Here is a 16,352-nt window from a genome sequence, read left to right as displayed (position 1 = left end):
CTAAAGGACACCAAGAAACAATATATAACTTCTGATTTACAATAATTTCATTTACAATAGCAGTCAAACCATGTGGTACCTTGGAATAAATCCCCCAAAGTATGTAAGACCTTTATGAAGAAAACTATATTTTATTTAAATGCATAAAATAAGACATAAATAAGTGAGAAATCAAGTGGGGTCATTGACGGAAAGATTCGGTGTTATGAAGTGGCAATTCTGTACAAATGCAATGCAGCTCCAATTAAGATCTCATAGTTTCCTGGAACTTAGTAGACAGGTTGTAAAATTTATATGGAGGTTCCAAATACAGCTGAGACCATCTTAAAGAAGACAAGAGAGAAGAATGTTTCCCATAAAAGAACAAACTGGAGTTCAGATTTCTCTTTGGAAACTGAAAGCTCTGCCCACAGTGGACCCTCACTTCTGGAGAGGAATAATCGGCTAGAGTTGACCAGCAGTTGCCCCTTCAGATAGAATATTCGATCTCCAGTTTACCCAGTATATCTTCTACTTAAGGTACCTGCCTGACCCTTGCAGATATTTGATTATGTGATGGTTACCTGGAATGAGGGCTTAAGATAAGAGGAATGGAAGAGATTGTTTAAAATACATATATTGTTTGGTTGAGTAAGTATTCTCCTCATGGTGAAACTTGACCAGGCAAGTTGAAAAGAGCAACAGAGAAATATGTGAATCTCTAAGACTTGGATGTTTCTGGTAATGGTGAAGTTCCGAGTATGATCATGGGAATGTGTGGCTGAGAAGGGATGAAGGAAAGGGTGTCTGAGGATATAAAGTGAAAGGACTGGAAAGTGCAAACAGCACAAGAGTCAGGGATGGTGGCTCCCCTGAAACCAATACCAGGAGTTGGGGTGAAGGGAATCTGCCTGTTGACAAAGTTTCCTAGAGTCTGATGCACAGTTCTTGATCCACAGCGTCAGAAATAGTGGTTAAAGAAATATAAGCTACCTATACGTGGGGCTGCCTATTAACTCCGCCAAGTGACTTAATTCCTGCCTCCTTATCTGTAAAATGGGCATAATTACGGCATCGTTTTTGGAAGATTCCATGTAATAAAGTCTGAAGTGTGCTTAACACAGTACCGGGAACGTAAGAAGCACTCACACTTCATCCTAAGTACGACAGAGGTCTTTTCAAAAAAAATAAAAATAATGCAATATGACTTACTTGGAAACATATCAAAAAATAAAGACTGATGAATGCATCGAGGTGTAGTGTGATAAAACAGAGTAAAATTTTAATGATAAAAAGTTAATGGTAAAATGTTCACTGTAAAACTTTCAACTTTTCTGCTTGAAAATATGCATAATCCGACGCGGGAAAAAAATAATGCATTGCAGTCAGTTCTGGGGAAAGGGAAAGCTAAGTTTTAATTTTGCTATTGTTTTTGTTTTAACAGGAAAAAGTACAAAGAAAACAACAAAACGGGGGAGATGCTTCTGAATTCGTCCCGCCTGTGGGCTGTGGGCCGTTAGCAAAGCTGCTTGCATGAAATCATCGAGCACCGCTTGCGAAATGCCAAATCCTCGAGAGCGAGGCCGGAGGCTGCCAAACCCGCGCTGGGGTAAGGGACGCCTCCGGGCGCCCCATCCCGCTGCGGACGGAGGTGAGGTTGGAGCGAGCGCTGGCGGAAGAGAAGCTCAGCAGTTACCAGGGGGCGCAGAGCCGGCGCTGGCCAATATGCGCCGCATGTGAATACCTTTGAGGGAGCGGCGGGGGAGGGTAGCGTCAAATTTCAAAAAAAAAAAAAAAAAAAAAAAACCCAAACCCCACAGCCCCGGCGGGCGGGCGCGCGCGATGGGCGCCCTTTGGCTGCGGGAGCGAGTGGAGGATGCTGGGAAGGAGGTAAAATGGCCACCGGCGGCGGCGCGGAGGAAGAGAGGAAACGTGGGCGGCCGCAGCTTCTGCCCCCCGCGCGGCCCGCGGCCCGGGGAGAGGAGGCCGACGGCTGCCGCGAGAAGATGGGCTGGGCCCAGGTGGTAAAGAATCTAGCCGAGAAGAAGGGCGAATTCCGCGAGCCGCGGCTGCCGCGGCGGGAGGAGGAAAGCGGCGGCGGTGGCGGGAGCGCCGGGCTCGGCGGTCCCGCGGGCCTAGCGGCGCCGGACCTCGGCGACTTCCCACCTGCTGGCCGCGGGGACCCGAAGGGCCGCCGGAGAGATCCAGCCGGCGAGGCGGCGGACCCCCGCAAGAAGAAGGGCGCTGCCGAGGCGGGTAGGAGGAAGAAGGCCGAGGCGGCGGCGGCAGCCATGGCGACCCCGGCCAGGCCCGGCGAGGCCGAGGACGCGGCCGAACGGCCCCTCCAGGACGAGCCGGCGGGGGCGGGCCCGGGCAAGGGTCGCTTCCTTGTCCGCATCTGTTTCCAGGGAGACGAGGGCTCCTGCCCGACCCGGGACTTCGTGGTAGGAGCGCTTATCCTGCGCTCCATCGGCATGGACCCGAGCGACATCTACGCGGTCATCCAGATCCCGGGCAGCCGCGAATTCGACGTGAGCTTCCGCTCGGCGGAGAAGCTGGCCCTGTTCCTGCGCGTCTACGAGGAGAAGCGGGAGCAGGAGGACTGCTGGGAGAACTTTGTGGTGCTGGGGCGGAGCAAGTCCAGCTTGAAGACGCTCTTCATCCTCTTCCGGAATGAGACGGTGGACGTGGAGGACATTGTGACCTGGCTCAAGCGCCACTGCGACGTGCTGGCCGTGCCGGTGAAAGTGACCGACAGGTTTGGGATCTGGACCGGGGAGTACAAGTGCGAGATCGAGCTGCGCCAGGGGGAGGGCGGGGTCAGGCACTTGCCAGGGGCCTTCTTCCTGGGGGCCGAGAGGGGCTACAGCTGGTACAAGGGGCAGCCCAAGACATGCTTTAAATGTGGTTCCCGGACCCACATGAGCGGCAGCTGCACGCAGGACAGGTGCTTCAGGTGCGGGGAGGAGGGGCACCTGAGCCCTTACTGCCGGAAGGGCATCGTGTGCAACCTCTGTGGCAAGCGAGGACACGCCTTTGCCCAGTGTCCCAAAGCAGTTCACAATTCCGTGGCAGCTCAGCTAACCGGCGTGGCCGGGCACTAAACACCCGCCTGCCTGCCAGGGTGAACACACACAGCCAGCTTACCCCTCTTAAGTGCCAAAACTTTTTTTTAAACCATTTTTTATCGTTTTTGAAGGAGATCTTTTTAAAACCTACAAGAGACATCTCTCTATGCCTTCTTAAACCGAGTTTACTCCATTTCAGCCTGTTCTGAATTGGTGACTCTGTCACCAATAACGACTGCGGAGAACTGTAGCGTGCAGATGTGTTGCCCCTCCCTTTTTTAAATTTTATTTTCGTTTTCTATTGGGTTTTGTTTTATTTCTTGTACTTTTTCTCTCTTTCCCCGCCCTCCCCGCCCCATGCCTTGTCTTCCCCTGGATTTTCACCCTTTGGGCTGCCTTGCTCATCTTTATGCCCCAGCACTAGGTACGGGGCCCAACACGTGGTAGGCACTCCATCAGTGTTTGCTTAACTGAAAACATTGTTGACTGTGGCTTCTATCAGAGTGTCTACCTTTTGCAGCTCTTCCCCTCCCTCATTTAATTTGCTGCTTTTAATCTACGTGGTCAGAATTTGTGAAACCAGTGTTGTTAGAAGTGTATATAATCTGAATCAATAAGCTCTGAATGGTGGCCAAGGGCCTCTCTTTATGGCACAAAAATGCATGGACTTCATGACAGCTCTTTTGGTGGCTCAGAAGCCATTTTTCATAGAATCATGGAATCCAGAATATTCCTGCTGGAAAGAACCTGAGAGTTGGTTTAGACCAATTCCGTGGTTTTCCAGCAGATGAAAGAGGCCCAAAGAGGTTAAATGACTTGGTGAAAATCACATAGCTGTCTGGTGCCAGAGCCAGCCTATAGTAGAGTCCCCTGACCCCAAGCCCGGTGCTCATTCCACTACCTCTCACACTTCACAACAATTTCCTCAACACTTGAGGGCCCAGAAAGTCTGATCTCTCCAGAATGTTGAGCCCAGAGGAATGCTGAGAAATCATCTGGAAGAGGGAGCAGAAAGAGAAGGTTTTAAGGAGGGGTGTTCTGAATACTTGGGAGATACGGAAAGGACCAAGGAACACACTCCAGGGTGCATGTGTTGCTCCCTGGGGTACCATTTCTGGATTAAAGTGTGCCAGGTCCTTTGGAGGCCCTACCCCTTCCCCATTCATTGTCACCAGTGAGAAATGGGGGTGCCCCTGTGTAAAGAAACCTACCAAAGGTTTACATTTGCACCTTAGCCTCAATAACTAGGAACCCTAGAGAAGCAGCTAGCTGGAGCTCATCTGCAACTCCTGACTCAGGAGAAAGATGGATTTTAACCCAAAATTATGAGTGAGCTGTTAACTCTAAAATGTACTTGGGAGATAGGCCAAGCGAGAGGTCATGGGCCAACTAAGTGTTATCAAGTAGAAAAGACAGTACACTGCTTTTTTTTTAGTGTTTGCTTTTCCTTTGCTATATGTTTTGCTATTTCCTTGTGGCTTAGAATGTACAATTGATTGTTAAAAGTTTGTTCTGAATAAATATTTATCTTTTGTATTGCTAACACTGGTGCACGATTTCCTTTCCAAGTGTTAGATGCACAGTTACCCAGATCCAGACCGTATTTCAATCCCACTTCCCCTACACTCCATTTGTTTACCCTGCTAAATTCATTTCCCACCCCTGGAGGCAACACTTAGCACCTACTACGTTGTGCCGGTCCCTTTGCATCACAATCAGTTAGCACACTGTTAAAACAGGTTTTAGGTCCTAACACAGCTCCAAGAAATCAGAATCACTCTTAGAGGAAGTGAAACATTTTAGTTAATCTTCAAGCAATTCTGATGGGCAGCCAGGTTTGAGACCAGAGTGTAAGATGTGTGAGCTGAACCCTGCCCTCAGGGAGATTACAGATCTGTGGGAAAGAGGGATGTGGTTTGCCAGCTTCCTGGTCTTTCTGTTATTGTAAGCACCGTGGATGGGATGCAAAATATTCTTGGGTTCTGGGAAAATGCCATTTCTTCCAGCTGTTGAAAAAGAGAAGGGGGGGTCCAGGGAGCTGACTTACTTATCCAAGTTAGCCCCCCAACGGAGACTGGGCCTGCAAGCAGAATAGGGTCAAGGTCTCTGGACTTTGGGTCCAGTACCCTGCAGACCCCAGGTACAACCCTCTGACGGATTTTCCAGCTGGTGATGTTAGGATGATCTGATCCTAAGAGTTAAACATTCCCAGTATATTGACTCTCAGACTCAGTGATTTGAGGATATTTCCAGAGCTGATCTGGAGTTGGGACCTGGTAGGCTCTTGGGAATCCTGTCTTTCAGAGCCAGTTAAGCCCCTCTCCTTGTCTCCCAAAGCAAGCGGACTCTCCTCTTTCCCTCCCTTCCATCCCTCTTTCCCTCCCTTCCATCCCTCTTTTCCATCTTTGCCAGCAGTTTCCCTCCCTCTCACAGAGCTGGAGGCCAGGGGCCAGGAGAAAGCCTGCATTCACCATGCTGTCCACCCCGTTCCTCAAAGCAGGCACTGTGCCAGGGAGCCTCCTAGAAGGAACCTTCCCTCTCCTGGCCCCATCCCCCCACTCTCCAGGAGGGAGCAGAGGAAGAAACTGTTTCCCTGCCCATCCCCCACAGGATCTGCTTCAAGGCCTCCTGCCTGGTGACCCAGGGACAGCCAGGGACTGGAGCTGAACAAACTTCCCCCAGCTTCCTTTCCTGATCAAGCAGCCCTCAAATTACAATTCTTCACTGTGTTTGGGCTCCTGGGAAGTGTGCAGAGATGCCCAGACTGAGGCTGGTTGAGTAGAGGACATTGCATCATTCAACTTCAACAAATACTGAGGGCATTAGAGCTGGGCCCCATGCAAGGCCCTCTCCATAGGCTGCCTTGAGCAAGACAGTGCACTTGCAATGGAAGGTACAGATAAGTAACAGCAGGCAATGTTTACAATCATATATTTAACAATATTTTTTTTTTGAGACAGAGTCTCACTCTGTTGTCCAGGCTGGAATGCAGTGGCATGATCTTGGCTCACTGCAAACTCTACCTCCCGGATTCAAGCAATTCTTGTGACTCAGCCTCCCAAGTAGCTGGGATTACAGGCACGTGCCACCACGCCTGGCTAAGTTTTGTATTTTTAGTAGAGATGGGGTTTCAGCATGTTGGCCAGGCTGGTCTCGAACTCGTGATCTCAGGTGATCCACCTGCCTCAGCCTCTGAAAGTGCTGGGATTACAGGCGTGAGCCACCGCGCCCGGCCAACATTTGTCCTGTATAGAATTGTCTGAAGTAAAAGTTTCCCTAGAAGAGAAAACATCTTGCTGAAACCTGCAAGATGAGGAAGAACCAGGCTAAGAACGAAGAGACACCCAAGCAGCAGAAATAGTAGATGTAGAGACCTGGACACCAGAGAGCACACAGCGCGTTCGGACTGGCTGAGAGGCAGGGAAAGATGTGGTTGGGAGAAAATGCCGAGAAGAGGTGTCACAGGGCTTACCAGCCATATTTAAAAACGTGGATTTTGTCCTCAGAGCCTCCATTCTGGCCTCCTCCATTCCATTCATTCTTTCAACACATGCCTGTTGAGCACCAACTCTATAGGGGCCTTTAAGCAATGGAACACAGCATTGAGCAGGATAATTAAGTCCCTGGGGCTCAGATTCTAGAGTCACACAAGTACATAATTACAGACGATGATGATGCACTAAAAGAAACATAAAGGGTGAGATCCCTGTTTAACAAGGAAAGCTGATCCAGTCTTAAGGGTCAGGGATAACTTCCCAGAGAAAATGTTTGAACTGAGATGGAAAGGACATACAAGGAGTTATTCGAGAGATGGGGCTGAGGGTTAAGGGATAGCAAGGGTATTAACCTAGGCCAAAAGGATAGCAAGTAAAACAACCCTATAGTGGGAGGAGGCATGACCAGTTCTAGAGACTAAATTAATCAGTCTGAGTTTAGAAACAGAAACCACTCCAGCTGTTGAAGAAAATGCTGGTCCCTAGGCGAGGTATTAGGAATGACTCCTAAAACACCATAGAACTGACCTGTCAAGGCAGTTACTACGTCTCACAGTCAGAAAGACAGAAGCCAGGAGGCCACCACTGGAAAGGCTGAGCATGAGGACACAATGGTGAAGCTGCCACCCAAAGACAGGATTCTGGGATCAGAAAGTCACTGCCAATGCCATGGGCAGGACAATGAAATGCCAAGTGCTTTCCCTGCCTCTACAAAGCCAGGGACTGTGCACTACTGTCTCCACAACCATGTTTACAAGTAAAAACAGCCCAAACCATCTGGCTTACTTATGCCTCCCTTCAATCTTTTATGCAAATACATCTAAGTGCTAGAGCCCTAGCTGCAACTGAAGAGTTGCAGAGTTGCAGAGAGAACTGAAGAGTGCCCTAGGGTTGAGTAGTGTGGAGGTTATCAAGGGAGTTGGGAGATGTTTTAGCTTTCCAGCATCTGTAGCATAGGAAGGCATACAGAATGGGGATGGGTGCTGTCTGTCAAAAGACAATATCCATCACAACAAATGTGACTGCAATGCAGAGAAGGGGAGGAGATTGTGGGGGCATCCGGTAGGCCATGTTAAGAATGTGGGTCTAAGAACAATGTGCCATTGAAGGACTTGTAAGCAAGACAGTAACATGATTAGATCGGTTATGTTTTACAAGTATCATTCAGGGTGGTTGGTGGAGACTGGGTCAGAGGAGAGCCCAAGTGGAAATACAGTATAGTTATCCCAGGTGAGAGATGAGGACATCTTAGGTATGGAAGGCGGAGATGGACGGAGAGAAACAGCAGGGTAAAGAGATCTTTCGGAGTTTAAGTCAACAAGATTTGGAGCTATATTTGACATAGGCTGGGAGAAAGTTAAGTACCAAGGATGATGCCCAGATTTCTAACTTCTGCAGTTGGATGGACGGTGGGGCTTTTCCCTGAGATGCGAAACAGAGAAGAAAGTCCAAGTTTAGGGTGAAGGGCTTGAATTTGATTTTGAATATATTGGGTTTAATGTCTCCATAGAGGGTATCTAAGAGGAGATGTGGAGTAGGCGGTTGGACACACACAGATCTTACATTCCTAGGAGAATTCTGGCCCTGAGAAATAAACAGAGGAGATGTACAGCCATGGCTTTCAAACTGTTTCACCACATCCCACAGTAAGATACTATTTTACATTGCAGCTGTCATACATATGCATGTGTGTATTTATATCTAAATCTGAAATAAGCTTCCTCAAACAATATTTACCCTATGCACAATGCACCTTGACACTTCTATTCTGTTGCTTCATCATTTTGTCAATGCTTATATGACGCGTTAAACTGATTTCACACTCTCCTAATGGGTCAAGAGAGAAAGCAGAAAGAAAGCTTATACCAACTAAGATAGTGCCTCGAGCAACTTTGACACACAGTTTTCCCTGATGGAAAAGGAGATGGTGAAAAACTAGTAAGGGACAGCCAGAAAGGGAGAAGGAAAACAAGAACGTGCAGAGACACATAAACCAAGGGAGGACATTTCAGGTGGGAGGGGTTAACAACTGGTGTTGAGGGCTGCAAGAGATCAAGTAAAATCAGCTCTAAGAAATGTCAACTGAGGCCGGGCGCGGTGGCTCAAGCCTGTAATCCCAGCACTTTGGGAGGCCGAGGTGGGTGGATCATGAGGTCAGGAGTTCGAGACCATCCTGGCTAACACAATGAAACCCCGTATCTACTAAAAATACAAAAAATTAGCTGGGCATGGTGGCAGGCGCCTGTAGTCCCAGCTACTCAGGAGGCTGAGGCAGGAGAATGGTGTGAACCCAGGAGGCGGAGCTTGCAGTGAGCCAAGATTGAGCCACTGCACTCCAGCCTGGGCGACAGAGCGAGACTCCATCTGAAAAAAAAAAAAAGAAATGTCAATTGAGATCGGAAGTGAAGAGTGCCCTAGGGTTGAGTAGTGTGGAGGTTATCAATAAGGGCCTTTTAGAGGAAAGTGATGGGGGCAGATTAAGGAGCAAATGATCTTTCTAAGATGGCAGTCTAGCACGCTGACCATTTTATTCCCATGTCACATCCTCTGGGACTCCCTCGTGCCCTTGGAACTCAGCCTGGCCCAATCCCTTTCCAACCTTACTCTCAGCCAGATTGCCCATTACATCCCTTTATGTCAACTCCAGTTACAGCTGACAAACAGCAACCAGAAAGAATTTTGGAGTACAGAGTGGTACAAGACCAAGCTAAGGGGCCGGGTGCAATGATTTACGCCTGTAATCCTAGCACTTTGGGAGGCTGAGGTGAGTGGATTGCTTGAGGTCAGGAGTTCAAGACCAGGCTGGTCAACATGGTGAAATCTTGTCTCTACTAAAAATACAAAAAAAATTTAGCCAGGTGTGGTGGCATGCACCTGTAGTCCCAGCTACTCAGGAGACTGAGGCAGGAGAACTGCTTGAACCTGGTAATACAGGAAGGGAAGTGCTGGGAAGGGAAGGGCACAGTCCCTTTAAATGACACGGAAGGGAGAAAGAGCGTGGTCCCTGGCTAGGGCTCCATCCCAGCCTGTGCCCATGGACCTACGTGAGGACAGGCATTTTTGTTTTCCTGCCCAAATGTTGCATTTCCCAAGACCACCCTGGCCTGCCACACCCCCAACCAGTGCCTATAAAAACCCTAGCAAGCAGACACACAGGTAGCTGGACGGCTAGAGGAGCACGTCAGTGGAGGAACACACAAGCAGCTGGACGTCAGAGGAACGCACCAACAGCACCGGCACACTAGCACGCCACAGGCCACCAACCAGCAGAACGATGCGGCGATGCGGCGTTTGGCTGGGGCAGTCGGAGGGGAGTCCGGGCCAACTCCAGGGGAAAACCTTCTCACTCCATCCCCTTCTGGCTTCCCCCACCTGCTGAGAAATACCTTCACTCAATAAAACCTTGCACTTGTTCTCCAAGCCCAGGTATGATCCAATTCTTCTGGTATACCAAGGCAAGAACCCGGGATACAGAAAGCCCTCTGTCCTTGCAACAAGGTAAAGGGTCTAACTGAGCTGGTTAACACAAGCCACCTACAGACAGCAAAACTAAGAGCATACGGTAGCACAAGCCCATTGGGGCTTCAGGAGCTGTAAACATCCACCAGTAGACACTCATGGGGTCGGAGCCCCACAACCTGCCCGTCTGTATGCTCCCCTAAAGGCTTGAACAGTGGGACACTGAAGAAGCAAGCCACTCCCCTGTCATACGCCCTGGGACGGGGACAAGGGAACTTTTCCCGTTTCAGTGGGAGGCAGAGGTTGCAGTGAGCCCAAGATTGTGCCACACTGCACTCTAGCCTGGGCAACAGAGCAAGACTCCATCTCTAAATAAATAAATAAATGGACCAAGCTAAGGGTGAGGAGGGGTCAGATCATGCTGAGTTGACGGTGGGGGCTCCACAGGAGTGAACCAAACGCGTGTACAAAGGCACTGATACATACAGCCCCATTTGCTGGCTTGTCAGTGTGACTAAGATTTGGGGTAAGACATAGTACAAGAAAACGTTTTTTTTCTTTTTTTTCTGAGATGGAGTCTTGCTCTGTCACCCAGGCTGAAGTGCAGTGGCGAGATCTTGGCTCATTGCAAGATCTGCCTCCGATGCTCACACCATCTCCTGCCTCAGCCTCCGGGGTAGCTGGGACTACAGGCACCCACCACCACGCTCGGCTAATTTTTTGTATTTTTTTAGTAGAGACGAGGTTTCACTGTGTTAGCCAGGACGGTCTCAATCTCCTGACTTCATGATCCACCCGCCTCAGCCTCCCAAAGTGCTGGGATTACACGCTTGAGCCACCGAACCCGGCCAATAAACACAGAAATATTATGGAATAGAATGTAAACTTTGAAGTTTTGTTTTTACTTATTTATTTTTTTGAGATGGAGCCTCACTCTGTCGCCCAGTTTGGAGTGCAGTGGCGCGATCTCGGCTCACTGTAAGCTCCACCTCCCAGGTTCAAGCCATTCTCCTGCCTCAGCCTCCCAAGTAGCTGGGACTACAGGCGCCGGCCACCACACCCGGCTAATTTTTCTATTTTTAGTAGAGACAGGATTTCAGTGGGTTATCCTGAATGGTCTTGATCTCCTGACCTCGTGATCCACCCGCCTCGGCCTCCCAAAGTGCTGGGATTACAGGCGTGAGCCACCTCACCCTCCTGCAGAGTTTTAAATAAAATATGACTTTTTTTTTTTCTTTTTTTTTTGAGGCAAGGTCTCACTTTGTTAACCAGGCTGGAGTGCAGTGGCTCACTGCATGCCTCACTACAGCCTCCAACTCCTGGACTCAAGCAATTCTGCCCCAGCCTCCTTCATAACTGAGACTACAGGCACGCACCAGCACACCCAGCTAATTTTTCCTCTTTTGTTTTTGTTTTTTGTTTTTTTGTTTTTTTGAGACGGAGTCTCACTCTGTTGCTGTGGTGCAGTCTCAGTTCATTGTGACCTCTGCCTCCCGGGTTCACTGTGGATATATCCCCTACCAGGATATATCCATCACTGTGCCTAGCACAGCCTCAGCCTCCTGAGTAGCTGGGACTACAGGCACCCGCCACCAGGCCCAGCTAATTTTTTGTATTTTTAGTAGAAACAGGGTTTCACCGCGTTGCCAGGATGGTCTCGACCTCCTGACCTCATGGATCCGCCCGCCTTGGCCTCCCAAAGTGCTGGGATTATAGGCGTGAGTCACCACTCCTGGCTCACGCCTATAATCTCTCTTTCTCTCTTTCTTCCTTTCTTCCTTCCTTTCTTTCTTTCTCTTTGTTTCTTTCTTTCTTCCTCTTCCTTCTTTCCTTCCTTTCCTTCCCTTTCTTTCTCTCCTTCGTTGTTTCCTTCCTTCCTTCCTTCCTTCCTTTATCTTTCTTTCTTTTTTTGTTTCTCTTTCTTTTCTTTCTTCAGGTTCTCAATATGTTGCCCAGGCTGGTCTTGAACTCCTGGCCTCAAGTGATCCTCCCACCTTGGCTTCTCAGAGTGCTAGGATTACAGGTGTAAGCCACTGCACCCAGCCCAAGAACTATTTTATTTTATTTTTTCATACAGACAGGGTCTTGCTACGTTGTCCAGGCTGGACTCAAACTCCTGGACACAGCAATCTTCCTGCCTCAGCCTCCCTAGTAGCTGGGACTATGGGTGTGCACAGAACAATTTATATGTATTAATATGAAACAATCTCTAAGACACATTATAAAATAAAAAAGCAAGATATGGCATCCTACAGTTTACATTTTTTAATGTTGGAATAAATACATACATATGCTCAGCACCATAGGAAAGATTTTTTAAAAGAAAAAGTATATATGCTTATGCTTATTTATGTACAAAATAACACTGGAAGGATATTAATGAAATTCATAATTTGTAACTTTGGAGAACTGGATATTTGGGGTTTGGGATAAAAGGAAAGTTTATTTTCCACGGTGTATCCCTGCTTTAAAAATTTTTTTTCATCTGTTATCTTTAATAACAACAAAACAAATTTTAACAACAAAATAAATGCAAAACACAAAAGTTCAACGAAATTCCTATAGACTTTACAGAGACAGGAGTCCTTTTCCTCTATCTTTAAAAATAAAGGCCAGGCTTAGTGGCTCATGCTTGTAATTCCAACACTTTGGGAAGCCAAGGCAGGAGGACTGCTTGAGCCCAGGAGTTTGAGGCCAGCCGGGGCAACATAGGGAGACCCTGTCTCTACAAAAAAACAAAAAAAATTGCTGGGTGTGGTGGTACATGCCTGTGGTCCCAGCTACTTGGGAGGCTGAAACAGGAGGATCACTTGAGGTTGAGGCTGCAGTGAGCCGTGATGGCGTCACTGCACTCCAGCCTGGGCCACAGAGTGAGACCCTGTCTCTAAAAATAAAATAAAATAAAAATAAAAAATAAGAACTTTGATGGATGAGTTTAAGAAATTCTATAGCAGGCAACACATTGGTCTCCCTGTTTCCAGGTTCCCTCTCCTTCTAACCATGGAATCCACCCCAAAACAAAATTTGATCACATTACTCCCCTGCTTAAAGACCTTCAAAGATTTTGTGTCCTCCCTGGTGCTCACCAGGGCCTACCTGACCAGCCCTGCCTCCTCTGGGCCTCCTCTCTCTTGTTGGGCCTCACCCCCTTTCCCTGGCTTGGCTTCCCCTTCTGCTCCAGCTGGTCATTCCTGGAAGCAGACCTCTTCCTCCCCTACCCATGGTTAATCCTTACTTGCCTGGGGCACTCAGCTCTAATGCTGCTTCCTAACTAGAGCCTATCCTAACATCCTGTATCAGACCCTCTTACACCATCCCCTACCTCCCTGGCCTCTCCTTCAGCAGTTACTCGGGTGCAATGATATACTTATTTGTACCATGGTTTGATTGATATCTGCCTCTGCCTCTCAACTTTGAGCTCCCTGAGGGCAGGAACCAGTCTCTTTTGGCTCACGGTTATAGCTTCAGCAATTAGCACTGTGCCTGGCACAGAGTAAAGCCTAATAAATATTTATTGCATGCATGATCTAGAATTACTTGGCTGAGGTTACAGATTAAGACACGTGTCTACTTGTCCTTCTTTAATATACTTAACATACCTTACCATTCTGTCATTGACTGCATACTGAAGAAGGGCTTATTCATTCATCTTTTAAAAGCTAACTCACTGTTTTAGTTCTCCCACCTCTGACAAGGGAGGATAGGAACTGGGAGGTCAGGCCCTCGGTTTACTAGCTCATCCTCCTCTATTTCTCTGAGGGCATAAAATCACTGGAAGTCAGCCAGCATGCCCCATGGCACTCTGAGGCACAGGGGAGAAGCACCAGGCTCCTGGATTCTGAATGCCTGCGTTTAAAGCCTGGCAAGAGTGGCCCCTTCCCTGAGTCTCCCATCACCCCTCCCCATGGGGCAAGGATTCTGCAGGCATGAGAAGTGTCCACCCAGAGTCTGTGCCTATGCCTTCTAGAACACGCTCTGATACCCCATAATTCCCTTCCAAAATGTCACTAAGTTAATTCACAGGGCCCTTCGTGGGCCTCATCCCTGGCTTCATCTCACCTGAGGGCAAACTGTACTGCCTGATGCATATCTTATAGACCTGAGCCTTGGGCCTCAAGATAGCTGTTTGCAGGTGACAGCTAGGTGCCTACCCATGCATGCTAGCTCCATCAATGATGGGATGAGAGGTAGCTAGCTAAGGGACGGATAGAGGATCCAAGGGACAGGTCTCCTTGGGCCTACACATTCTGCCACATAACTCCAAGGGTCTTAGAATTCTAATTTGAACATGACCTGCCAAGTTGTTAGAGGATATATCCATCAAGGAAGAAAACAGAACATATTTCATTGAACACTTGCTGGACTGTTGTATAATTTCTAACTATTAAGATATATGATATATAGGCCTCCAACTCTACCCTTGTTCTGAGCCCCACAAATGTCCATTTGGTTTTGTCATTTCTTTGCATAGACAAGCTACATAACCTCTCTGAACTTCAGTTCCCTGAGCAGAAAAATGGGTCTATGGTAATAACTACTTTATCAGGGCTGGTGAGAAAATGAAATAAAATAATCCATGTCAAGGGCTTCACAAGAGTGCCAATCCCTCAGTATATAGTGCTAGCAATGTTATTTTATCCTTTATTTTATGCCCTCTGGCTGTCATCTCCTAGGACTTTCTATATGATCTCCAAACTGGTCTCTTTTGTAGGGTTTCCACACTGCTGCTCCCTCCTGCCTCCTTACCCACAGGCAATAACCTCCCCATTCTCTCCACCTAGTCAAATCCCACCCTGTCTTCAATTATGATAATAGCTACTGTTGATTGCACGTTTACTACGTTTCAGACATTGTATTAAGAACTTTCCATGCACTATCTCAACTCAGTTCTGACACCAACTCAATGAAGTAGGCACTGTTTATTATTCCCCAAACACAAAGACACAGGGATCTGGAGACTGGAAGCACTGGCGGCTGCAAGTGGCAAGGCTAGTAGGGTGTGAAGCCAGGGAGGAGTCTTTCTGTAAAGTCAGGCCTCCCAAATCCCGGGATGGAGTCAAGGAGCCTTTGGCTGTCCCACCTTCTTTCAGTGCCCCAGCGACCCCTCCTCCTCCAAGCCCCCAAATCCAGGCGTGTTATATCCCGTCAGCTCTACGGGTCTGTCTGTGACTTTCAGCCCAAGGGGGCGGGCACTTCGTGTCACGCCACGTTGTCCACATCATCGATCCTCCCTCTCTCCCCTTCCTTCCTTCCCTCCCTTTCTTCCTCCCATTGAGTGCCAGTTCTGTGCCAGGCTTTGGTGTTCAAAACGTTACGAGTGGAGAAGTCAGAGGAGGATGGAATTACAGGTTTTTCTTCTTCATACCTTTCTGTTTGGCTGATTTTTTTCAAATGAGCACGCAGGCCCGGTTCCTCAAACCCACTTCAAATATGGCATTGCTGGCTTGGTTTGGTCCAAGGAAAGCCCGGTCTCCTTAACTCCCAGCCCCCACGCCTCCTCCGCCGGCCCTCAAATCCAGGCCGCCCTGCCCCTCCGGAAAGGGGAGTTGGGGCGAGCGCCGAAATCTGAGTGGCTCTTTCAAGCCTCCGTTGCCATAGAAACCAGCCGCACAGGCCTCGGCTGTCCATTACACCATCCTCCAGCCACGCAGCCAATGGACTCCGAGCGCCATCGCCAGAGTCCCCGCCCCCCAGCTCCTGGGAGCCCACCAATCAGCAGGTTCCGTGGCTTAGAGCCCTGCCCTCGGCACAGGGACACGACCAATGCGCTTCGACCCTGCTCTCCCTCTCTTCGGTGTAACAAGAAGACACGATTTTTTTTTTTTTTTTTAAGGCATTCTCCAGATTAGAAGGAACTGGCAGTAAGGCCTCTGTCAGCTGCACCCTGAATAATCTTTGGCTACTATTTTATTTAAGGAGAGCAAAACTGTTTCAATCACGCAACAATATATACCATTCTCTACTAAAACAATTTTAGGAAATGAAAATTTAGGCAATGGGACGTTATATAGTCTGCTCTATGTCAATGTCTTTCATTGTAGGTATTTTAACTTAAAATGATCAAGGAACTAGTCATCTTTCCTTTGTATTTCAAATACATACAAAATTAAAGATCCCGAGTTTTTTGATGCAGAGTTCATGAGACATTGACTTAGTTGGTAGACAACTTTTACTGAACCATCTAATTCCCGGTTCAGAACATTACAACTGGAGGATAAATGAATATTTCTCATAATCCATGGAAGAAATTCTGTTTTTGAGGCGGGCTACGTACATGGCTCCGACACTCTGGAGTCTAAATAAACCAAATGTGTTTTTAAAACCTGTTTGCCATTGCAAAAAAAAAAAAAAA

General features: G+C 48.1%; 1 protein-coding gene across 1 annotated transcript; it reads left to right on the top strand.

Annotated features, from left to right (window-relative positions):
- Positions 1 to 1,242: 1,242 nt before the first annotated feature.
- Positions 1,243 to 4,590, top strand: ZCCHC3 (zinc finger CCHC-type containing 3). The gene has a single exon (XM_017895760.1). It carries the CDS (start codon positions 1,875 to 1,877, stop codon positions 3,081 to 3,083), a length of 1,209 nt encoding a protein of 402 aa, XP_017751249.1. The 5' UTR covers positions 1,243 to 1,874; the 3' UTR covers positions 3,084 to 4,590.
- The last annotated feature ends 11,762 nt before the right edge of the window (positions 4,591 to 16,352 follow it).

Source organism: Rhinopithecus bieti, unplaced genomic scaffold (assembly GCF_001698545.2).
Source record: "Rhinopithecus bieti isolate Rb0 unplaced genomic scaffold, ASM169854v2 scaffold_27016, whole genome shotgun sequence".
In the NCBI taxonomy this organism is placed as follows: Eukaryota; Metazoa; Chordata; class Mammalia; order Primates; family Cercopithecidae; genus Rhinopithecus; species Rhinopithecus bieti.
This window is presented reverse-complemented; position numbering and strand designations above follow the sequence as displayed.